The 26291-nt window shown below is 46.8% G+C and overlaps 2 protein-coding genes across 2 annotated transcripts; both read left to right on the forward strand.

Annotated features, from left to right (window-relative positions):
- The first annotated feature begins 724 nt into the window (after window positions 1-724).
- Window positions 725-13952, forward strand: LOC108935581 (serine/threonine-protein kinase 10). The gene is made up of 17 exons (XM_018754325.2): window positions 725-1068; window positions 2609-2773; window positions 3534-3582; window positions 4136-4285; window positions 4573-4645; window positions 5370-5564; window positions 5783-5957; window positions 6298-8343; window positions 8444-8574; window positions 8981-9104; window positions 9318-9497; window positions 9663-9792; window positions 11471-11595; window positions 12008-12193; window positions 12355-12480; window positions 12836-12949; window positions 13431-13952. Exons 1-17 carry the CDS (start codon window positions 919-921, stop codon window positions 13551-13553), a joined length of 4242 nt encoding a protein of 1413 aa, XP_018609841.2. The 5' UTR covers window positions 725-918; the 3' UTR covers window positions 13554-13952.
- A 279-nt stretch (window positions 13953-14231) lies between these two features.
- On the forward strand, window positions 14232-20549 carry LOC108935591 (ribosome-binding protein 1-like). The gene is made up of 2 exons (XM_018754347.2): window positions 14232-14385; window positions 16808-20549. The coding sequence occupies exon 2, from the start codon at window positions 16810-16812 to the stop codon at window positions 18868-18870; it is 2061 nt and encodes a 686-aa protein (XP_018609863.2). The 5' UTR covers window positions 14232-14385; window positions 16808-16809; the 3' UTR covers window positions 18871-20549.
- Window positions 20550-26291: the final 5742 nt, after the last annotated feature.

The raw sequence follows: 26291 nt of genomic DNA on the forward strand, positions 1-26291 counted from the left end.
AGTGTGCTGTTGTAAAAATACCTAAGTAATTATTTTATTGACTAAAGAAAACATATTGAACCAGCATAACAAAGGGAAAAACAGCCAGATATAGTTTGTCTTTCTGTGAATAATCTTTATGCTTTTCCTGGTCATTATTATTAGCAGTTAACATTATTTACTTAGAAGCTTTTCTCCAAAGCGACTTCCAATGAACTCCAGCTAGTGTTATGAACCTTATTCACTGCAATGACTTACACTGCTAGATACACTACTTACAGTGGCTCACCGATCCATAATTGTAACATTATTGTGAGCCCGTTGTGTGGCGGCCCTCGGGGCACCCAAAGGAGAACCGGTGGAGCCTCTGTAGCTTGATCTCAAGCGGGGAAGACTGCGAGGGACCCTGCAGCACGTTACGTTTTGAGTCACGTAATGCAGGTGCAGAGCTTTGAAAACCTGCTTTCGTGAGCACAGCTGTCGGGGGGGGCTGGGGTACACCAGCCCGTGTTTGTGACCACACCGGGCCCTTTCCAGAACAGTCCTGTCGATGTTGCTCCGCTGCATGGAGTCCTTGTTTCCTGAAGACCGTGTGGGGTCACAGTGGAGCGCTGTGGGCGGAGAGGCTCCTCTGCTCAGATGCTCTTGTGCCAGAAAGTACACAACTGCTGTCACCCTCTTTTTTCATCTGTAGGAAAGGATGTGGTTATGCGCAGCTTCCTGAATGACAGAGGTGTGCTGCGCCGCTCAACTAGACTCGACGACCTCGACGCTCGTGTCTGGAGGACGCTGGTAAGAGCCCCTGTGGATACGCTGGATGCGGAGGCACCTTCGGCCACCGGCACCTCTAGCTCTCGACCGCACAGGGACCAGTAAAGAGCGAGCAGACCACAGGAGGCCGTGGTCTTCGGGACCAGGGCCGAGGCCAGGAGGGCTACCATGGCGTCCCTCCTGATGCGAATATTCCGCATGGGTGCCGAGAAGAAGCGAGCGAAGCAGTACGAGAACCTCAGGCGGGACTCGGACCCGCAGGAGAACTGGGAGACGCTGGGGGAGCTGGGGGACGGGGCCTTCGGAAAGGTCTACAAGGTGAGTGCGGAGCTGCCGGGAGGCGCGTGTGACGGCCGTGCGGCGGGACGCTCCCCGCTCGCTTTGTCTCAGGCGGTCTGGGACGAAGCCCACTCGGTCCACCAAGTACAAACTTGACTTAGCTACTCCAAACAGGGTAAAAATGAACCTCTCTGAGAGCTGCTGAACAATCCAGACAGCGCTGCATGTGCTCTTGGCTCTGGTTTCACCAACACCAGTCCCTAAAGACAGTGTAAGAATAACAAAGACATATTTCACCTCCGTTGAAACCGTGTCAATTCGCGAGCAGAGTAAAGCACAGTATTGAAGGACTTCTGCGGAATTCAGCGTCAGACGTCCATTGTTAGCGTGTGCGTTCAGCGAGGTGTGTGTTACTACAACCGCACAGTACCGATACATATGCATACGTCATCTTTTTATTTCAGATGGCAGTTCCGTCATGTTGTTATGAATATGTGATTCTCTGTACACATATACATATACACGGTACATACGTATGTATTTATAATTTTTGTATGGGATGCCAGTTTAGTCATGTTATATTCAGTATATATACATACACATGCATACATACATTTATTTTTATAATTTTAAATCAGAAGTCAGTTTAATTATCTTTTGTTCAGTCTACATACATAGATGCACATTTCTAATTTTGTATGGGATGCCTGTTTAGTCATTTGTATTTAAGTAGCTTGAAACCAGGCTGCGTGTCCCTCGAACACAGTCTGTACCACGGTAATGGCTTTCATACATCACACATGACACGGCACCTGCCAATATTGTACTTGCAAGACCCTCGCAGCTTTAGTGCTTCTTCTTACAGTGTAAAAGGCTGTGCCCATGTTCCCCGGGCGCAGCGCTAGATGTAGACTGGAAGGTATTTTCACGGGAGACCTCACACCGAGAGCACAATTCAGGTCAATAATGAGCTTAATTTGCACCTGGAATACGACCAGAGACACACTTTACTGTGCTGGGTTCCGGCAGCCTGAAGGGCAGCGCAAACGATGCGTTTTACCCTCATCTGGTTGGCTTTTTTTTTTTTTTTTGCTCTAAATGTTCTTAGAATATATATTTATATAAAGGCAAATACAGTAGAGGGGCCATGTAGCACCTAAAATACAACAGGACTGTAATAGTGTCATACAAACATATCTCGGTCTCCTAGGTAACCGTGTATGACACGGAATTGAGGCTGCAGTGCGGTTTTGGGGATTTCCTGAACACCATGCATGCTGAAAGATGACTTCCTGTCTGACATTCTGGCTCATTTGTCTGTTTTCTGTACCGCCGAGTTCAGTACCCTCCCCATGACCAAGGCCCAGACAAGGGTGGTGGTAAAAAGCGCTGTTGGAGACGAAGAGTCGCGTTAAGAACACCTGTCTTATACCTGCCCACACCTTCTCTGCTACATCTCGGTTTCCATCTCCTCTCTCGCCTCCGCTTCTCGACACAGTCAGAACTCCCACAGCGAATGGAAGGTTTCGAACGTGTGGTCTTATAGATGAGAACTTTGAGCTTTTGTGCTGATGCTCAGGTGCGCAACCGGGCAACTGGTACCCTGGCAGCGGCGAAGGTGATAGAAGTTCGCAGCGAGGAGCAGCTGGAGGACTACATCACGGAGATCGACATCCTGGCGGCCTGTCGCCACAGCCACGTCGTCGCCCACATGGAAGCCGTCTTGTTTGAGGGTTGGCTGTCGGTGAGGGAGCAAGCGGGGTGGCAGAGCCTCTTCTTACACACGTAGCTCCAAAGTGGCTGCGCTGAAGGCAGTTTTTCTAGAATTTACTAGAATTTTTGCTCGCACATACAAGGAACACTGTACTGAGAGATTTTATGTACAAAAAAGTCACATAGATATTTTGCATTGGACCATTCCAGAAAAGCACTGAAACATAGCAGTCATTGGAAAATTCTAGAAGGCACCATAAAGAAAGCATCAGATCCTAAAAGGTACTGGAATAGTCGGTGCTTGGAACCCGGTGCCAAAATTAGCTCATTCCAAGAATGTGGGATATATGTCTAAAAACTGACAAATAGTATGAACTAATGCCAAAAGTATGTTTAATCAAACAAAACCGAATGGAAAATGCTGAAAAAAATCGACATAGTAAAATTTTTGTAAAGTTGTGATATCAATTCAACTCGCCTAATTCCGTTTATTTATTGAATTATTCATATTTCTTATCCATACTCTACAGACAATATGATTTGAAAGAAAAAATAATTTAAAACAGTTTTGATTGAAACAGAACGACTGATGATGGTTGTGATAAAAGTACTATTTATGTAACAGCAACATGGGGAGGAAAGGAGCATCGCAGCCTCATGACACACCACACCATGTGTAACCATGGTAACAGAGATGCTCTGAGTATTTGTTAACATTCATCCACTGGGGAATTACTGGAAAAGTGAATGTGACAGTGAAACAGTGTGTACCCCCCACCCTCCCCACCCAGATCCTAACCGAGTTCTGCCCTGGAGGAGCCCTGGATGACATAATGCTGGGTGAGTGGAGCCTTTGTGTGCATTTGCTTCACAACACTTTGTCTCATCTGCTGCAGCAGCCCCTCTCGGGGGAATTTCTGTTTTTTGTACAGTCCTAGACCAATAGGGCCTGGTATTCACTGGAAGACTCACTCACTAATAACTGCTAAGTCATTCTTGTGCTCCCCCGCTGCCGCCGTGTGCCTGTTATAATGACTTATTCCCCCAATCTGCAATCGATGCCGTACATGTGCTTCCTGCGGAGGAACGGCGCTCCTGTCAAATGCGAGCAGCCCTCACGGCTCCTGCCGAGTGGGGAGGTTTGATTTGCTTCTTCCCTTGTGGAGCGGAAACGCGGACAGAGACGCCACGTGGGGACGTGACCTAACCCATCACTGGTGTTGCAATGACCGGAGATGTGAAATCTGACTGTCCTTGTCTCATGCATCCATGTGCTAATGTGCAATGGTCACTCTTGTCGTGTGCGTTCGCAGCGGATATTCCCGATGCAGATATGCACACGCATGCCTAAACGTCCCGTCACACACCTGTCCCGTGTCCATTCCGTCCCCAGAACTGGAGCGGGGGCTCTCTGAGCAGCAGATTAGTGAGGTGTGCTGCCAGACACTGCAGGGACTGTCCTACCTGCACCAGCACCACATCATACACAGGGACCTGAAAGCTGGCAACATCCTGCTCACCATGGAGGGTCAAGTCAAGCTGGGTAACCCCTGGCCCCACCCCACCCCACCCAAGCCCACTCTGCCCATACCCCCACTTTGTTACACTTGCATACCTAACATGTAGAGTCTCTATTTCCCTCCTTTTATCCTTGCCGTTTTTTATTCACACACACACACACACACACACACCATTTTTCCCATCCCTTCCCCTCCCCTCCTTTCAGCCCTCCTTGAACACAGCCTCTTTTCATTGCCCTTCGTGCAGAGCCATGCAGACACTCCATTTCCTGTTGATCCTTACTCTTCCTTTCTTTTTTTCTTTTACCAGCGGACTTTGGAGTGTCTGCCAAAAATGCCAACACCCTCCAGAGACGAGCGACTTTCATTGGAACTCCGTACTGGTTAGCATCGTTGTCTTAGTAGGCAGTCAAACGCTATGTAACACCCTAAATGTAGAGGAACAGACAGCAGTGCAGAGGTACAGCAGGTGGTGTTGGTGCCTTGCACCTCCTGCAGTGTGAGTTTGGACACGGGTTCAAATCTCGCTCATTCTGAATGGGGTCTGCATGTTCCCCTTGTGTTCATGTGGTGCTCTGGTTTCTTCCCACAGTCCAGTTTTCTAAATTGCCCCATTCTCTGTGTGTGTGTGTGTGTGTGTGAATTTGCTCTGAGATGGACTGGTGTCTCATCCTCGGTGTACCCTGGCCCATGCCTGTGCTTCTGGGATAGGCTCTTTACCACCACCACCCTTTATTGGACAAGATTATCGGTAATGGATGGATGGACGGGTGGATAGTAGTGTAGCACTCTGACATTCACTATTATGCTATTACCATTGCTGCGATAATCTTCAAATTAATTTAAAGTTTTGTATAGAGTCAGACTTTTATGCTCAGAGAAGTGGAAGTGGAAGAGGAGTGTTCACAGTAACAGAGCCTGGAGAGGTTCAAGGTCCATTTCTTCAGCCTCACTTGACTTCTGGGCTGGACCTGTATCCATAGTGCTATCTTCCTCTGTTGTTCCACCAGTCTCCTTCTCGGTGGTCAGGCTTAAGCTTCTCTCCAACTTCTCCTCTTGACAGAATCGTGTACAGGAGTCAATACGTCTGTTTGTCTGTCGTCTCAGGATGGCCCCAGAGGTGGTGCAGTGTGAGACGTCCAAGGACAACCCCTACAACAGCAAGGCGGACATCTGGTCCCTGGGCATCACCCTTATTGAAGCAGCTGAAATGGAGCCTCCCCACCACTCCCTGAACCCAATGAGGGTCTTGCTCAAGATCGCCAAATCTCCTCCCCCGACACTCACCAACCCTCGGCTTTGGTGAGGACATGCCTCTATAAACTAGCACCTAATACGTTATTCCTGCATAGTATTCCGTTATACGGTATAATAGAGAGAATGTCAAAGCAGACTCAAGAAGCATTGTTTTAAAATATACACCACAGTTAGTAGAATACACTTTCGGTAGACCAAATGGAGAGGAAAAAGACGACAGAATGACTTAGATACAATCTGCCGTACCATCCCTTATTTTGCAGGTCATCCCACTTCCAAGATTTCCTTCGCAGGGCACTGCAGAAGAACCCAGAATCTCGCTGGAGTGCACAGCAGCTCCTCGCTCACCCATTTGCCTATGCTGGGCGTGATGGGTGCGCCTTGAGGGACCTCATTGCAGAAGCTAAGGCTGAAGTGATTGAGGAAATTGATGCTGAGGTATGGACACAGAGGAGTGTCCAATATTGGCAGAAAAGGACCACCTAACACTGTCTTAGTCGCCATTAATGGTTTGATTTATCATACCAGGTCGCATGTTTAAAAACACTGTTAACAAAAGAGCCAAATACCTCAAAATTCTGGCTTGAGTTCTAAAAAGCTCATGTTATATTGTACTTCTGGAATGGTTTAACAACATGTCAAAATTTAAAGTGTAAATATGACATGTGGAATGCTGTGGATCTTGTAATACTCTAGTTGCCTTAGCTAACACCTGTGAGGTCTTGGCCTGACTGTAATTAAAACTATCACCACTGCTTGTCACACTCTTTTCACCCAGTCCTTGTCAGACCTCCAACACTCTCTGGCAGAAGAGATGGCCAAGGATCCTGAAAAAGGAGGCACTAACTCTGGGGATGAGGTAGTCCTAAATGGACCAGTAAAGGAAGTGGAAGTGAGCTTAGAAGCTTCATCCCCTGTCGAGAAAGCAAAAAGTGATCCTGATGGAGATCCCCAAACTCCTGGAGAACCAGAGAGGGAAGCCGCTGTAGTGGTGACCCGGAGGGTATCCAGTGCTGCAAGGAATAAGCAGAAGCTAATGAGGCGCTTGTCAGTTCCTGGTACTCTCTTTTCCTTCTTCAACAGCAGCTCCAAGCGCTGCAAGTCTGGGTTCTGGGGGGACAGTCCTGTCCTAGCAGCAGATCAAGGTCAACAGGACACCCAAAGTGGTAGTTCTAAAGGCAACATGGTGCATGAGGACAAGGAGAGTGCCAAAGAAAACCCTCAACAAAGCACAGAAGAAAATTGCCTGGAGAAGTGGGAGAGAAGCTTAAGCCTGACCACCGAGAAGGAGACTGGTGGAACAACAGAGGAAGATAGCACTATGGATACAGGTGCAGCCCAGAAGCCAAGTGAGGCTGAAGAAATGGATCTCAAAGCAAATGAAGCTGAAGATCAGACATCAAAAACTCAAGAAACAGATCAAGAAGCAACTGTGCTGCAGACAAAAACTGAGCTTTGTGGTGACAAACTGGAATGTGGTGCAGTCTCAGGAGAGGACTTTGCAAGTTCCCAGCCAAGTGAAAATGTGAACGTTGAAACACACAGAAGCTCTACTGACAGTTGTGAAGACCTCAACGCAGACCTTGTGGCTGTAACCAAGGAGGCCTCTTTTTCATCTGAATATTTGCAAAATGCACTGATTTTGGCCTTGTCTTTGGAAAACCCTCACACTCGGACAAAGCATGAAGGTAAACCAGCGTATTCAACCATAGACTACCTAGATTTGTCCATTAAAAGCAAGGGTGAGAGCATTCCCACAAAAGTGGGAACAAGCAAAGTCAGCTTTGACAATGAAGGGTTGGGTGTGACTCAGAGATCTGTAAAGAAAGCTGAAGAAGAAGCAGATGATGCAAATCAAGAACAAGAGCAGAGCAAAGGTGGAGGGGCCCCTGAGGAGGAAGCAGATAATCTGAGAACCAAAGAACAAGACCAGACGGTGTGGGAGAAAGAAGAGGAGAATAAGGAGGGGAATGAGCTTGATGAAACTGCTGGAGTGCACGAGGAGGGCATACAGAGTCTGGATAGAGAAGAACAAGGTGTAAATATAACTCTTGTCAAATCAATGTCTCCTTTAGAGAAAGAGGATGAAGTATCCACTGATAGTGTTGATGGTGAGACAACACAGCCAGGACAGGAAGTAATAGTGGAAGTAAATGAGAAAGACACTTCACCTCCTCACACAGAGGATGTAACACAAGACAAGAGTGAGGGAGGAGAAGAGATGATGGATAAAGAAGAGGAGGAAGTGAAGCTAGACAAGGACTTCAAGTCTACCGAGTGTGAGAGAGGAGATGGAAATGAAATAGAAGAAGAAGGGAAAGTCTGGAATGCTGAAGAGACAGATACTAGCGAGGCAGAAATTGCTGAGCAAAAGATGCTTGAAGCAAAGGAGACAAGAGAACAGGAGAATACACAATTGTCATCAGAGTGTGAAATGAGCGAGGAAAAGAAGCCAGATGAGGTGGATGGTGTGGACGGCGTGGATGAAGTGCACAGGAAAGACGCAAAAGATAGAGAGACTGTTACGGAGGAGGACAACACGAGATCCGAGAACAAAAGCACATCATGCACTGAGGACAGAAAGCCTGTCAAAAGGGTGAATTTTGCCAAGGTGGCAAATGTAGAAAAAAACATAGATCCTCACATTTTGAATTCCAGCACTGAAGAATCACAATCTGGAGATGCTGAAATAACAGACAGAGGTCATCTGGGATCCAACGGGCACCACCTGACAAAGGATCAAGCAGCATCGCCCATAACTGAAAGCCAGCCTAACAGCCCTGACACAGAGATTTCGTTTCCGCTAAGTTCAGGACCTGAAGGGGTGAGTTGACCAACTGCGTCTGTGAGCCTTCCACAAAGAAGAGCACATGCGGCCCAACCCGATCATCTCCTCTTACCTCATCTGCATCTTCTTCCTTCAGGATCTCCCGTCTACCAGAAGGACAGTTAAGAAGACACGAAAGTTCATGGTGGACGGCCGGGAGGTGAGCATCACCACCTCTAAGGTCATCAGTGAGAGTGACCGGAAGGAGCAGCAGATGCGTTCCGTCAGGTATGTTATTCTGTCTGGGGGGGGGTCAAACAATCTTACATTTATATTTATGCATTTAGCCGATGCTTTTCTCCAAAGCGACTTAAAACCTTGAGTTATTTACAATCATTCATACAGCTGCGTAATTTTAATGCAATAATTTAGGGTAGGAGCATTACTCAAGGATGCTACAGTTGGTGAGATTTGAACCTGCGACCTTTTTACGTTCAGAGGCAGCAGCTCTAACCACCGTGCTACCAGCTGTCCCTCGTCTTACGCGAAAATCAAGGTGCAGCTAGTTGGAACGATCATGTTCATACACTCTCCTCAACACACACATCAGCAAAATAGTTTAACCGACAACGAGGGAGCCATCGCTCTGCTCAAAGTCAGCACTGTAAATGACACCGTTTTCCCGCGTGTGCAGGCGGCAGGAGCTGCACGCCCTGAAAGTGCTGCAGCGGGAAGAGCAGAGGGAGTACGCGCAAATGGAGCAGCGGCTGCAGCAACAGAGGGAGCAGATGTTCCGTCACATCGAGCAAGAGATGACCGTGAGTGAGAAGAACCTTCTCTCCTGTTCCTCCCTCCTGCACCTGCTGCGTTTTCTCCACAAAGCTGACGGCCTTCGCCTCTCCTTCAGGCGCTCTTTCAACACCTCAGCAGGACGTTGTGTGTAGGGGTTTGCGAGGGATGGGAAGAACCCCGAAAAGGGATTCGCCTTTCGGATTCGTGTGAGCGCAGCAGCTGTGTGTGTCTTCACCCAGAGTAAGAAGCAGTACTACGACGGCGAGCTGGAGCGGGTGGAGCGTCAGTACAGGCAGCAGGCGGAGCGCATGGAAACGGAGCACACGGCGAAGCTCAGGGAGGAAGCACGCCGCCTCAAGGCCCAGCAAGAACGCGAACTGGAGCGCAGGGGCCCGGCGCTTCGGACTGACCCCCGCGAGGTGAGCGGTCCCCGTGGATGGAGGAGCACGGCTGCCGGAGTGGAACCAGACAAACATCTCACTTCTGCTTTTGTTTACTGCGACAGCTTGATCGAGAGCGGAACGAACGAACAAAATCACTGACTCTCCTGCCTCTGTCTGTCCGTCTGTCCGTCTGTCCGTCAGGAGCAGCGTTTCCTGCAAAAGCAGCAACAGGAGCTGAATGAAGCTCTGCAGAGGGCTGTGCAGGAGCACAAAAGAAAGGTGGCGTCCATGGAGTGGGACATTACGGTTAAAACGCAGCAGCTCAAGAGGGGTAAAGCCTTCTCATGGTCCTTACACTGTATCCTTCACTTACCAACATTTACTTATTTAGCTGATGCTTTTCTCCAAAGCAACTTATAATCTTAAGGTATTTACAATGATTTACCCATTTATACAGCTGGGTAATTTTACTGGAGCGAGCAGCTCTAACCACTACGCTACCAGCTGTCCTAACACAGCAGGGACTGGAAATCTGTTCGCAATTTGATTTGTTCGTAACACCAAAATCACTTTTACCACAAGTCACGTTCGACAAAAACTTCATTCACCAGCTAGGTTCTAAAAAGAACTCAGACAAAGCTTTAATAAATAAAAAAATCTCTTTAAGACATCTTTTCCTATTTTTAACTTGAAACAACATTAAAATTAATTTTAAATGACCATGATCCCATTACCATGCTTGTTATGTATATTACTATGTTTGTTAGAGGCTAACTTTCAACTTTATTATCAGCACCATCACAAGGTTAAAAAACCCAGATGTCCGTTGATTTAATTATGGGTTACGTTCTGCAGAATCTCAGAAAAAAGCATATATATGTAAAGCAAACATATATATATACACACACACATTATATACATGTAAAACAAAACACTTTGAGTTAATTTTGACATTTTAACTTAAGGCTATATTAAACTTGCTGGCCACATACCATTCCTGCTAGCATATTCCATATATTTAATGAAATAAAACAGGAGTGACTCACTACAGATCTCAGTTTGAGAATTTAGACGTTTAAATTTGCAGGACACTTTTCTCCAAAGCAAATAACAGTCCGTCGTGATCCTGCCCGGGACAAGTGGTTGTAGCCATTGTGTGTGTGAGTTCAGGATAAATACCTTGCTCAAGAGTACTAAAACTGGAGGTGGGATTCAAACCCAGGACCTCCAGGGTCAAAGGTTTTGGCTCTAACCACTACCTGCCGCCCTATAGGAAAATTTATAAAATTCAAATCTAAACTCACATTTTTTACCCAGAGTTCTGCTGTCACTTCCTTTCCACATGACCTCGGCTGTCAATCAAGGTGTAACTAAACACAACGCTAAGCTGTGATTGGTCAGCGCTAAGCTGTGATTGGTCAACACTAAGCTGTGATTGGCCAACACTAAAGGGTAACTGGTCTCATCGCACAGAGGAAAACATTGCATTTAATGGTATTAACACGGTGCTCATATGCTATGCAGGTTCTCAGTTATCTGTGGAGGACCTGGATATGATGACTAGTATCCCAGGACCACAGGACAGTCGGTAGTGCACTGATTAGGGATGAAGGCTCATATTTTCAAACTGTGAGGTCTCGGGGAAAAGGCAGCAGCTAAATAATAAGCGAATAATGTTAAGCGCTCATTGGCTAAATTTCACAATTGCAATATGGAAAACGAAATCAACATGACATAAGTACACTTGATTGCTCTTAGGGAGAGAAAGCTAAAACATTAAATGTGAAAAATTCAAAGGTAACAAGAGGGTGACAGGAATGTAGCAGAACAGGAAGTGTGTTTCTTTCACTACAAATGGACTTTATTAAAAGTGTTCTTGTCAAAAACGTCTTGAAAAAACATACAGCATTGCCAGAAATGCAGTAAAAATAACCTGTTACTACCCCGTCTGGAAATAACTTGGGGAACGAGTTCCGATCCTTCGCTTCCTGTACCCTTCCTTTCTACAGCTCGAGAATCTGTCATCTGGGAGCTGGAACAGCGCCACCTGCAGGAGAAATACCACCTCTTCAAGCAGCAGGTGAAGGAGCAGTTCTCTCTGCAGAGACAGCAACTCACCAAGCGACACAACAAGGTAAGAGCGGAACCCGATGTCTCACCACGTAGGTCCTGTCGGAAGGGGCGAACTCCCAGAGCAGCCCATTTCCCTTCTTTTACCGTGGTCCTCACTGCGGTGGGGTGGGATGGGGCACATCAAACTCAGAGCGCAGTGGTATTTCCCAGAATGCAGCAGCAACCCTGCAAGCATCCTGCTGGCCTAAGGTTGCACTTGAACACCCTCCACCTGGTTCACCAAAGTGTGCATGGAGCTCATCGTCACAGATCCCCATCACTGCAGTAATTTGAACTTCTCGTGGTGGTTCCTCACCTCGTGTTCCAGCTGAGAGGGGAAACATTACGTAGGCGACGCCGACTCCGGGATGCGTCTCCACCTGCGCGATTCACTCAACCCTCGTCGTGTTCCCACTATGCACCTTGCTGTCCAGGACAAGGAGCGCGCCTCTCGCTTCCACCAGTGTCTCATCGAGGAGCAGAAGTCGCTGCAGGTGCAGGAGAAGACGCAGCTCCAGCGTTCGCAGCGCGCCGACGCCAAGTTGCGGCTCGCCCAGTTCAAGCTGGAGCTGCGGAAGGAGGGCCTGGCGGGGCCCGAGCACAGACAGCGCCTCGCTCAGGTTGGCACAAGCCGCTGCATCTCTCTTCCTTCGTGAACGTGACCCCACCGTCCGGGGTCGACACGCTCGACGAGCAACGCGTCCGGCTCGGCGAACGTCGGCGGGCAACCTGACGGAGTGTCTCCTTGTGCCGATTGCTCTGCCTTTTCTCCGCCTTCCAGTTTGTGACAGAGGAGGAGAGCAGGCAGAAGCAGGAGAAGCAGAACCTGCAGCAGAGCCAGGAGCGACAGCTGTGTGAGCTGCAGGAGCAGTGTGAGGCCAACATCGCCGAGCTGCAGCAGCTCCAGGTATCTCCGCTGCACAGCTGTGCAAGCACTGAGAGCTCAGCACACACATAGACACACACACAGAGGAGCTACAGGTATGTGCTATGACACACGCACAGACACACATGATATACGTATATACACATACACACACACACACACACACACACACACACACACACACACACAGTTCAACTTGATACCCACATACGGACAGGCCCCAGAGCTAAAGGAGCACATGGCTGTCGCTGTACAGCTGTTGCCACAGAATGCCCTTATGTCACTTATGTCAGGCTGTTTCGAGAGAACACTTGTAGGGCGAGCAGGGGTGCAGCACGGTAACCTGTGTGTGTGTGTGTGTGTGTGTGTGTGTCAGAATGAGAAGCTTCAACTGCTGGTGGACAAAGAGAAGAAGAAGATCAAGGACCTGGAGAACGAACACACCCTGGAACTCAGTGAGTGGAAGAACAAGCTGTCCAGCAGGAAGGAGGTAGGGAGGGGCGCCGGCTGGCTGGGGGGCGGGGAGGGGCGGCTGGTCTCTGAGGAATGAGCTGGAACACGTGATGAGGAAATGGAGAGACGAGGGCTCTAACTGACCAGTGTGTTTGTTTTCGCATCTGTTTTTTCCACCTACTTGTCTCTGCCTGGACTCCTGTGTGTGTGTTTGTAGCTCTGCCTCTTCGTGTGTCTCCATCTCCGTACGTCTGCTCTGGGACACGTGTGTGTTTCTCGCTCTCCCTCTGCACTTGTGCACACTGCTGCGTGTGTGTGTGCGCGCGCGCGCGCGCGCGTCCTCACATCCTCGGCAGCCACTCCAGGCCATGGTACCGTGCCCCATGCCTCCACTCTTCCCACAGTAAACATGCACACAACGTAGGAAGAATTTATTGTCCTTGAAGCCCAAAATCCTTTGCCCTAATTGTATTGCTATGTCTTATTTGTTTTTTGGGTTTTGTTTTCCACCACTGCAGGTGCTGGAGGAGGATTTGGCGCGCAGGAGGCGAGAGAAGCAGGGCCAGAGAAGGCGGAGCGAACCCGAGACCCGACACGGAGCCCGCCGGGCCAGGTTCTTTCCGAGCATCAGCTTCTCCTAAACCGGCGCCAAAACCGCATGAACACGTATGAACATCTGGCCCCATGAACATTGTCTCCACACCAGGTCCACATGTGGAACAGCTGCTGTTTGTCTCTCAGCTTCGTTATCGTTTCCACATCATTTCTCCGATCGTCCATGTTTAGTCAAAGCTAAACTGACTGAAGTGACTCAACAAAAAGAAGGTCTGGAGGAGACACAGAAAGGCTGAAATCCGCACCCCTGTCTCTCACACTCACACACACTCAGGATGAACCCTGTATTATTCAGTTTTCTGGAGTTTTGTCCCACACATGTAAATACTGATGTAATATTGTGCTGCAGTCTCTTTTCTTTTTCTTTTTTTAAAGTCTGATATGTTGGCAATATATTGTGGAATACAATAAATGACAAGGTGGAACACCGCGTGGCTCGTGTGTGTCTCCGCGTTGGAAGGCTTCGGGGGGGGGGGGGCAGTGGGTCCCCGCGGGTCCCCGCCGCACGCGCTCGCGCCCCAGAAGCGCGAGAGGCTCTTACAGCAATTACGGAATGCATCTGTAACTTCATTACTGCGCTTTGATCCATGTTTCACCGCCAACCCGCCTCACGCGCCACTCCGCTCCGCTTCCTGTTGATGTCACGTCGCGGCGGGGGGTCGTTTCTCGGAAGCGCCGCTAGGAGCCACACACACACACACACTCTCACACCCACACAGCCTCCAGACCCGAGCGCGCTCCAGCATCGCGTGCGCGCCACCGACGGACTGGGGTACGAGGAGGGAGACACCGCCCTCTGTTACTGACTGTCCGGCCCGTCCTCTTCATCGGCCTCCCGAACCTCCCAAACCTCCCACGGTAGGGTGTTTTCCGGAGGACACACTCCTCCGCGCTGTCCGGCGCGCGCGTCTTACACACACACACACACACACACACACACACACACACACACACACACACACACACACACACACACACACACACACTTGGGGAACAGTGTAAGTGGAGTGTTACTGTGTGTCGGCGGGAAATCGCTTAACTCGCGGAGATACATCGTGTAGGAACTGATCAATACTGATCAATATATAGTGATCAAAGCGCCACTGTTATTGAAATGTTCTTTTTAAATGTAATGTTTTTATCGCTGCGCTCCTCTGTGTTCCCTGCGCGCGGGTCCCACCCATCGCGCGTAACAGGTGAAAAAGGTCCGATGGGTTGTTTGTCGTGTGTGGGTGTGTGGGTGTGTGGTGGGGGGGGGTTCAGCCCGGCACGTGCGCTGCGATCGGAGCACCACGTGTCCTGACACAGGTGAGCAGGTGGAGTTTTGCTCAAACTTTTCCGCCGGTCCAGTCATTCGCGAGACGAGGCACCAGGAATGACCGTCTTTCTGTCCTTAATCATAATCATAATCATAATCCAGAGGACGCTGCTTCTGTTTAGTGCGTCACGCCCTCAGTAACATAAACTCGAGTAAAAGAGTGTATACAAACAATGTATAAATGCAGCACAGTACCTCTCAGCCTGCGCACACGCGACTGAATTTGTTTCTCTTCATTTTTTTAAATTCATTTCAATCTGAAGACTTGACTCTCCAGCGCTTAGAACTCGTTTTTAAGAGAAATATCCAGGAATATAGTGAAGTGGCAGCTGCATTTCTTTACAAAATAAAATTATTAGTATTAGCCGTTATTTCCGTCTCTGTTCGTCCGTCACGTGGCCGCAGAGGCTTAAGAGACTCTTTTCATGCCTTCATGGAAGCGAAGGTGAGTCTGTGGAAAACTGCAAGAACTTTGAAAGTTCCCTCAAGTTAATTGTTAAGCTCTGAGGTGAAACGGCTCCCATGAGAAGGACGGACACACACACACACACATACATACATACATATCCTCCTCATTCAGTGTTTGCTTCTCACCTTTAAACACTTCTCATTATGAAGGCTCGAGCTTAACTGCTTGAAATCACACACACTGTCTGAAACCGCTTGTCCCAAGCGGGGTTGTAGTGAACCGGAGCCTAACCTGACAACACAGGGCGTAGGGTGGGGACACACCCAGGACGGGATGCCAGTCCGTCGCAGGGCACCGCAAGCGGGACTTGAACCCCACGAGACCCACCAGAGAGTGGGACCCAGCCAAACCCACTGCGCCACCACACCCACCTCCTGCTTGAAATTTATAAGACAAATAAATAGTGAAGATGATGCTTAAGTATGACTTTCTTTCCAAAACAAAAATTTTTAATTTTTTTTTGTAATGCTACCCTGTGATGGACTGGTGTCCATCTGGGGTGTATCCTGACTTGCCTTGTGTGCTGTTCTTCCTGCATTAGACAAGCAGTTATTAATACTGAAAGAATACATAATATTTGGTATTATAATTGACACACCCAAATAATAAAGTAGCAAGAACCAATAGCTCTAATAGAGTAAAGAATAACACCTAGAACCACAAAAAGGGATCTGCAACTATAGGAGGGGAAAAAAATTTAATGTTCATAGACCAAGAAACCCCAATTGTTTTCCTCTCAAACCAGTCTCTATGATCAATGAACCCCCTCACAGTCCCTTTTAGACCCATCTGCGGTTGCACAGTGACTGATATATCCCATAATTCCTGTTATGTCTAATTTTTTTCCAGCCCATTCTTGTTTGTGCTCCAGGGGATCCCTATCCATAGCATGGGATACTACATTACCTTTTATTTTGATATTTAATGAATTTTAAGCGGGGGGTGTGGTGGCGCAGTGGGTCTGGGGTTTGAGTCCTGCTTGGGGTGTCTTGTGACGGACTGGTGTCCTATCCTGGGTGTGTCCCCTCCCCCTCCAGCCTTATGCCCTGTGTTGCCGGGTTAGGCTCTGGCTCCCCACGACCCTGTATGGGACAAGTGCTTCAGATGGTGTGTGTGTGTGTGTGTGTGTGTGTTTTAAGCACCATTTTTCATCTGGTAACCAATTCTTGCCCATGACAAACAGTAATTTGATCCCTCATTTGAATAATGGCGTGATGTAATGGAAAGAATCCACTCTACTTTGTGAGGAATGGATGTGTTTAACTAACCTGAAATTCATAATATTGAGTGGGCCAAATAATACAAAGTTTCAGAAATAAAGCTAAATTTCTTTTGTCTTTATCCGTTTTCCTCACCACTCCTGGAAAAGGACAAATACTTGGAATACAATTTTTAAAGAACGCTGGATGTTGTAGTCTGGATACACTTTTATCACAGTACATGAAGTATAATTTACCCCTATGATTTAACTGTTCCTTTGCCTCTATGTACAGCTATGGGGCAACTTTCATACCTGATTGTCCTGTGTCTGGTGCTGCTGCTGCTACACGGTCACTCTGGCAGAGCCGGGCGGAGCAGCAGTTCAAGGTCAAAGACGTCCTCGAGCAGTAAGAGCTCTGGATCTTCCTCTAGTAGCAAGAGCTCTGGATCTTCCTCTAGCAGCAAGAGCACAGGGTCTGGACACAAGACATCCTATAGCACAAAAACCAATGCAGGGACCTCCAGTCACAACCCGACCCAACATCATCCAGATCATGGCTCCCCTCACCAGTTTCCCAACAAAAATCCAGCTGCGGGTGGTTACCCAAAGCAAACTCCAGCTGCTGGTGGTTACCCCAACCAAAATCCAGCCGCTGGTGGTTACCCCAAGCAAACTCCAGCTGCTGGTGGTTACCCCAAGCAAACTCCAGCTGCTGGTGGTTACCCCAACCAAAATCCAGCTGCTGGTGGTTACCCCAACCAAAATCCAGCTCCTGGTGGTTACCCCAAACAAACTCCAGCTGTTGGTAGTTACCCCAACCAAAATCCAGCTGCTGGTGGTTACCCTCATCAGTTTCCCAACCAAAATCCAGCCGCTGGTGGTTACCCCAACCAAAATCCAGCCGCTGGTGGTTACCCCAAACAAACTCCAGCTGTTGGTAGTTACCCCAACCAAAATCCAGCTGCTGGTGGTTACCCTCATCAGTTTCCCAACCAAAATCCAGCCGCTGGTGGTTACCCCAACCAAAATCCAGCCGCTGGTGGTTACCCCAACCAAAATCCAGCTCCTGGTGGTTATCCCAAACAAACTCCAGCTGTTGGTAGTTACCCCAACCAAAATCCAGCTGCTGGTGGTTACCCTCATCAGTTTCCCAACCAAAATCCAGCCGCTGGTGGTTACCCCAACCAAAATCCAGCCGCTGGTGGTTACCCTCATCAGTTTCCCAACCAAAATCCAGCCGCTGGTGGTTACCCCAACCAAAATCCAGCTGCTGGTGGTTACCCCAACCAGTATCCAGGTGCAGGTGGTTACCCCTACCATTATCCTGGGAGAGGGGGAGTCAGTCCTGGAGGATACCCAAAACAGTATCCGTCAGCTGGAAATTTCCCTGGAGGGGGTGCAGCGTATCCCAGTGACAAGATCCTGAGTCCCCGCTATGGGTGGGGCTACAGCTATGGTGCTAGTGGTGTGGGGGGCTCCCCTTTTTCTCGAAAAGTGCAAAGCAAAGGTCATTTCCCCTCTGAAAAATCCAAGGGCTTTGGGAAGAAGGCAGCAGTGGCTGCAGGGTTGGGGGTCATGACTGGCGCAGCAGTCGGCTATGGGGTTGGCAGATATTCCAGTCCCAAATTTGGTTTCCAAAACCCAATGGAGGAGCAATTCTACAACTACTACATGTACAACCGTTACAACTCTAATCCCACTCACATTGACCATCATCATAAACCCACCCAGAACAGTGGCAAAAGGAAGAATTACAACAGGAATAACCCGAGCCGGAATAACCCGAGCCAGAATAACCCGAGCCAAACCGATGTTTTTTCCAGCCAGCACCTAGAGAATTTCATGGAAGACTGCATGAAGAGGACCGACTTACTAAAGGAGAAGCATGATGGCAGCCGCCGGCAAGGCGCCGATGGGGCAGGATCGCAAGAAGTCAAGCCAAGGCCTACAGGGGTGCCGAAAGCTCAGGAAGACCATTCGAGCAGAAGCATAGGCACTGAACGTTTCGAGATTCCTGCACCAGGTAATGACAGCATCAATATCACATCCACTGAAGGAGGCATGCTTGACATCCCAAAGGAGGAGCGATCCCCAGCCCCTGCTGCAAGCCCACTGGAAGATGATAATGACACGGTAAGCATTGTCGAAATTGGATATCCAGAGCTAGTGGAGCAGCTTAAGATACGGCGATGCGTGGAGTTGTATACCGTCTATGAAGAACAGCGACAGAAGAATGCTGAGAGGGTAGAGATCCCTTTTGGGAGCGGGGTGCAACAGCACCCTCTCTGTCATGGAGTAGTACTGCTATTTACCACTGCACTCATGGTCTTGAGCAGCACACTCCTGCTTCACTGAGACACACCAAAGGACTGCATTCCCAGGCTCTAAGACGTGACTAGTGGTGGAGACAGATTTTATGGACATTATTTCAGGTGTCTCTTTTCTGAGTGGCTCCAAATATCTCAGACTATTTTTCATGCTTATGTATTAATATCGTATTGTCCCTTCTCTGGTCCTGCTGTTTCTTGTTGCACTACATATTGTCCTTCTGTGCCACAGTATTGAACTTCATATTTGGTGAAATACTGTCATCTACACTCTAAAATCTGTATATATCAAGCTGAGCAAATTTGAAAAATGCACATCTAATTCCCATTACCTCTTATTGTTGTTATTATTGCTATGAAATAAATGCTATAAGACAGTAACAAGGCCAAAAGAAAGAACGTCTCTACATTCATCACATTTTCCTTTATTGAAAAATACCTTAGTTATATAACTGTTCATCACTGACTACTCAAAGCATTGTTTTGCTATAGGTACAATATGTATGAAAGCCTTTGAAATTCTTGTGGAGCCTTGCTCACTGAGTTGTTCTTAATCAATGTGAAGAGACTGCAGATGAAGAATGAAACACAAATAAGAGAGAAAGAGAATGAAAAAGAGAGGAAGGAATAATAAAGAATAGATGGAGAGTAAAAGTTGGCTTCCCAGAGAACGGTGGGTAGCGTGATAATTTCTGCTGCTGAAAGAAATGGTTACTGTGTAAAAAGCGATACTATTTGAGAAATGATATTCTATCACCTTTCAGCTGAATATCGGTGTCAACAAACACATACAGTACAAGACATATTGTTAAAACAATCAACATTAGAGGAAAAGAATATAAAGATACTATTTGTATTTTTTAACTTGACAGTATTTCACTTTCAGGCTCCCTCTCCGTCTGACGCTGAAAATCAGATGTCATTTGAACTCCATTTGCACTAATTGTTTGACATCGAGAAATGTAAATATCATATTTGATAGCCATTACAATGTTGTAAAGGAGACGGATTTATAGAAAGTAATGTTTAGATGAGACAGACTGAACATCTGGCACTGGAATCAACTTTATATAGTTCGTTATATACATTTACGTTTGCATTTATTTAACAGATGCTTTTCCCCAAAGCGACGTACATCTCAGAGAATGATAAGTATATGGCTCGCTTATTTATGCAAATTTGCATGGGCTTGTGTGTGTGTTCTCATGCCCTTGTAATTTGTCATCATCAATGTGTGTCCAACTTTGGAATGTTTGACTGTCATAATATATGATCCGCATACACACGTTGACAGAGTAACACGGAGCAAATACTGTATGTGAATGTATTCTTGAACTATACACTGTGTCCTTAATACATGGCAAAGTTCATGTGTCCATCAGCGGTAACACGATGTGAAATGTTTTCGTTTCCTGGACGCTACTTTGCTGAAGTTTAATATTTAACTTTGAGGGAGAACCGTTTTTCTCTTAGCAGAGGAAATAGGAGCAACATATTGAAAGGCTCCAATGTCTTACTTGGTGTTATATTGTATTCCAGCTTGTATACACTTTGTTCTTGTGTATTTACATATGTAAACTGTGTATTGTTCTGTACGTAATGACAATGTGATGTGTTCTACATTGCTGTATACGCCGTAGATTCCGAGGTCACAAACGATCTCATTGCTGAGGGCGAAACTGACTGTTTTCATCAAGAACGACTCCTTCTTCTGTGTTGCAGTGTTTGAGAATAAAACCATGTTCTTGCTGTAAAACACCACTCTTTGTCTTCATAACAGTTGACCTTGTTCAAGCCCTGAGCTTCTGGCTGTAACACATTGTCGCACCAAGCGAGACACTTACACCAAACAAAAGTATTTGCAAAAGTAAGAGAGAAGATGGCATTTATCAGATTAAAACATTAATCAAATGTTCTTTTCATATCTAGTAAAATCCAATTAGTCAGAGTTGTTTAACTGATGACTTATTACATGATGGTTAGTCGGTTTTTCCTTTGATAAAACCATTTAGGATGATGAATCTCTCATATTTCTGGCATTTGGAATGAAAAATATTTTCTGACGTTTCATCAGTGATGTAACCCCAGAGGCTCTGGGTGTTTGGGTCTCAAAACCGGACATCCTCACCAAGGTGACACGAGTTGGGTTGATCAGATCAGGTAGTGCTGTCTTGAACCCAGAGACCTTCTGCGGCAAATTCAAAAGAATCAGTAGATATTGTAAAAGTCAAAATTGTGAGCACTGGGGAGGACAGGGAGAGTGTTGGGAGTGCTGATCTGCAAAGAGATCAAGGGAATTCTCCGTCCAGAGTCTGAGTCTGAATCTATTGATTGTGGGTTTGCAGTTTTCCTCTTTTTTATGTTACTTTGGGCCAGCTGGTAGTGTAGTGGTTAACAGTATTGCCTTTGGATCCCAAGGTTGTGGGTTTGGTCCCCACCTCTACCTGTAATATCCTTGAGTGATGTCCTTACTGTGAATTGCTCCAGTAAAACTTACCCACCTGTGTAAATAATTGTAGCCTTAACAGTGTAGGTTTCTTTTGAGAAAAGTGTCATCTAAATGCCATTTTCATTTATTTAGCAGACACTTCTCTCCAAAGCAACTTCCAATGAATTCTATGTAGTGTTACCAGCCCACACACCTTGTTCACCATGGTGACTTACACTGCTAGATACACTACTTACATTGGGTCACTCATCCATACATCAGTGGAACACACATACTATGGGTGAACATGAACAGCATGTCTTTGGACTGTGGGAGGAAACCCACACAGACACAGGGAGGACATGCAGACTCCACACAGACTGAGCGGGGATCAAATCCACATCCTCTCACACCACCCAGGCACCATGAGACAGCAGCACTACATACTGTGCCACCATGCATTAACACCTGTGGCTCTGATTCTTTCTGGTCAAGAATTTCCTTGAATTTTCAATTTATTTTTACAGAGCTTTCTACTCACCCGGTGACACAGAGTGCTTTAACACAGGCAATGCAATGCAATGTCCACAGCCGCTTGGGACGGGACGCCAGTCTGCTGCAAGGCACCCCAAGCGGGGCTCAAACCCCAGACCTGGCACACGGCGGCCACTGGCAAAACCCGCCCCACCACTGTGCCCCCAACAAAGGCTTAAGGAGGGGGGGAAAAAAAAAACATCAGTATAAAGAAGACAGTTGACTACAGACCATTGTAATACACACACACACTTTCAGAACTGCTCATCCCCTACGGGGTTACAGAGCCTACCCGGTAACACAGGGCGTAAGGCCGGAGGGGGAGGGGATACACCCAGGATGGGACACCAGTCCATTGCAAGGCACCCCAAGTGGGACTTGAACCCCAGACCCACCAGAAAGCAGGACTGTAGTCCAACCCACTGTGCCACTGCACCCCCCTGTCATCATAATACAATGCTTTTATATAATGCTATAAGTATAATTATGCCTACTGGCCACATAGGAAAGGAACAAAAAACTCCCAACTGAAAGTCAAGGGAGCAAAAAAAAAAAAACCTCTGGAGGTCCAAGTGCCAGTTGCTGCCCAACCCTCCTGGGCATTCTAGGTTAAATAAGACTTCTAAGCTAGTTTACAAGTAATAATGGCATCGTTGCTGTATGTTAGCTCGAGTCCCAGTTCAGCAGGGTACGTTTCGTCCATCGTGCCAATTGGTCACCATCTTCAGTCGGCATGGGGTGCGTCTGTGACGGCCGGCCGGCCTCGTCGGGTCTTACTCTAGGGAGACGGTGCTCCGCAAGAAGAAACTGTTAGTAATTTATAACTTAAGCAAATAAATTTAATATGCTTTAGTATAGAGGTGGGAAAAACATAAACAGAGCTAAGTGGAATTGCATTTCGAGGTAAAATGCCTGACTGAACATGTAAGTCTTTAGTCTGGATTTAAAGGCTGAGACAGACGGGGCAATTCTGACAGTAGCTGGTAGACTGTTCCACAGTTTAGGTGCTCTATAACTAAAGGCACGACCTCCTACTGAGGTCTTACTGATCACAGGTACTTTAAGGTAACCTGCATCTAATGAATGGAGATATCGTCCTGGGATATAAAGATTAATGATCTCACAGAGGTAAGCCGGAGCAATGCCATGCACTGCCTTATAGGTCAAAAGTAGGATTTTATAATCAACTGTATAAGAGACCGGGAGCCAACGCAAGGATTTAAGTACCACTGTTATATGGTCGTACTTCCTAGTTCTAGTGACAATTTTCGCAGCAGCATTTTGTACCAGCTGTAGCCCGGATACAGTCTGGTACGGACAACCCGACAATAAAGCATTACAATTGTCCAGCCTGCTTGAGACAAAAGCATGAACCAGTTTCTCAGCATCCTGCCTACATAGGAATCGCCATAATTTAGCTGTGTTTCTCAACTGAAGGAAACACGACTTACAGCATAAATATAGGAGGAAAAAAGTTTGCACAAGTCCACCAGACATCGTTCCCATCTGGCCCCTGCTCAAGCAGCTGAGTCTTTCCTGTTTTCATAAACAATTCGTAAGAAACCGGTGAAGCTTTAACATACAAACCTGTAATGGGCATGAATGTGAGAATGAGTGAGGAGAGGCTGCTCCTACATGCGCAACAAACAGGTAATGCTTTCGAAACGAAATAAATTCCCAATTAAAGAGTCAAAGAATCAAAATTTAGTTTACAATTTGAAAAATTAATTTTGAAGGGAGACATTCCCCAAAAATGTGGCGCTCAGGTGGATAAATGTTGAAACTAAGATGCTGTGGGGCAATAAAAAGTGTTGCTGTGAAAAACATGAGAGTTTTGAACAAAGTTTAAGGCACTGTATGGAAAACCAGATTTATGATCAAAACTGGAAAAATTAAACTTTATAGTTAGTTCACGTGTTTTTCATCAATCAAAAAGGCCAAAATGATATTTTTGGGGCAGTTTTCGGGCTTGAGAAATGTGCTTTTTAATGTAGATTATATCCAGAGACCATTTAATTAGTTAACCAATTAATTAACCAATTAGTTGAATTTGGAAACATATTCAAACTGTTTTTTATAGAAAAAAACCCTTTTCTCACAGGAACATTGAGACTGTTACAGTCCTGTTGTTTGGGATTAATTCTGAAGTTGAAGCATTTAAACAGCACCTCCGAATGCTGCCAAAGACACTTTATTATAATAACATCCATAACTTTGTGATATTTGAAACCAGCTCAGTTCAAAAGTGATGGAAACCACAGCTCGTCAGCTACCTTAACACAAGGTATCCTGAAATGCTCATTCTAGGTGATAAAATGTTCTCTAGAGATCTTTAAGGTATGTACTGCTGACCATCATTAAACATGGTAAATGTGGTTGGGGGCCTTTTCTGACATACAGTTGCATTATAGCACATGTGGGTTTTGGTTGCTCCGCAGCAGACAGAAAAACCAGGTAAAGTGTCGTCTCCACATGTGCGGTCCCTGGATACGAAATCATCGAAATTGTCCAGTGCCGAGAGCCTTTAAAACACTCCGATCCAGTTTCCCAGCGCGAACGGCAACAGCGAGACCAGAAGGAGCTGCGTGAAAAGAGCTGGGCCCCCGCTGGAGGTGCTTCTGTAGTAGCCCCACTGTGACTGATTGCGGACCCCCGCGGCGCCGTCTCTGCCGTAGCTGAACCCGCTTCCGTAGCCGTGCCTCAGCCTCCCGAGGGATCCCACCCCGTAGCCGAGTGCGGCTCCTCCCAGCGCCCCCGCGGCCGCCGCCCCCGCCAGCTTGGCGCCGTTTTGTGGAACGCTGCGGCTCCACGAGGGGAGCGGGGCTTTGCTCTCCATCTTGACCCCCTTACTTCCATATCTGCCTCTGCCTCGGCTCCTGGCCCCCCCTCCTCGCCCGCTCTGGGCGCGGGGAAGCAGAGCTGCAGTGAGTAACAGCAGCGCCCCCAGCAGGACGAGTCTCCGATGGGCGGTCATCTGGGGTTGTGCTGAGACGACACAGAAGTGGACGGGTAACAAAAGCCTTTAACTTTGTGAGAGAGACCACTTGAAAGCTCATCTTTGAAATGGAAATAATGTATCCATATGTAGAATGTAATGTAATGTATAATGTAATATAATAATGTATCCATATGTATAATGTATTTTCTAATGTAATACAATAATTATCCATATGTATAATGTAATATAATGTACAATGTAATATAATAATATATCCATACGTATAATGTTATGTATTGTATAATGTAATACAATAATGTATCCATAGGTATAATGTATTTATCCATTAGTATAATGTAATGTTAATGTATTTTATAATGTAACACAATAATTTCCCATATGTATAATGTAATATAATGTACAATGTAATATAATAATATATCAATACGTATAATGTTATGTATTGTATAATGTAATATAATAATGTATCCATAGGTATAATGTATTTATCCATTAGTATAATGTAATGTTAATGTATTTTATAATGTAATACAATTATTATCCATATGTATAATGTAATATAATGTACAATGTAATATAATAATATATCCATACATATAATGTTATGTATTGTATAATGTAATATAATAATGTACACACACACACACATTTTCAGAACCGCTTGTCCCTTACGGGGTCACGGGGAACCGGAGCCTACCCGGCAACACAGGGCGTAAGGCCAGAGGGGGAAGGGGACACACCCAGGACGGGACGCCAGTCCGCCACAAGGCACCCCAAGCGGGACTCGAACCCCAGACCCACCGGAGAGCAGGACTGTGGTCCAACCCACTGCGCCACCGCACCCCCCTTATAATAATGTATCCATAGGTATAATGTAATTTAATGTATAATAAAATAAAATAATGTATCCATATGTATAATATAATGGCTCCAGTAAAATTACCCAGCTGTATAAATGGTTGAATAATGGTAAGTAGCTTGAGTTATAAAAGGGTTGTGGTGATACAGCAGTTTTGCCCAGTGCCTGCTGTGTGGGGGGGTCTTTGGTTTGAGCCCTGCTTGCGGTGCTCTGTGGTGGACTGGTGTCCTGTCCAGGGTGTGTCCCCTCCCTCTTGGACCCTATCCCCTCTGATGCCGGGTAGACTCCGGCTCACCACGATCCTGCTCAGGACAAGCGGTTGTAGATGTTGGTCGGTTAACACTGTAAGTTGCTTTGGAGAAAAGCACGTGTTAAATGAATAAATGTATCGAACGGGAAACGTTTCTTATTTCGGAGACGAGCTATTCCGACGTCACCGGCACCGGACAGTGACCTGCTCTTTCTGGCGCTCCGAGCTCCCTTGGCGTGGTAGTTTTGGACAAACCCGCTCAAACACCAGGCAAAGTGATGCTATCATATTTTCCTGGCTCTGTGCCAGGTCGTCCCAATAAAGCCCGAGCTGATTTGGACAAACAATGGCTGTACCGCGCCGTCCTGTTTACGGTGCCGGAAAATCAGCACTATTTGAAAAAGGACGGGACACAGTCA

Source organism: Scleropages formosus, chromosome 6 (genome assembly GCF_900964775.1).
Source record: "Scleropages formosus chromosome 6, fSclFor1.1, whole genome shotgun sequence".
In the NCBI taxonomy this organism is placed as follows: Eukaryota; Metazoa; Chordata; class Actinopteri; order Osteoglossiformes; family Osteoglossidae; genus Scleropages; species Scleropages formosus.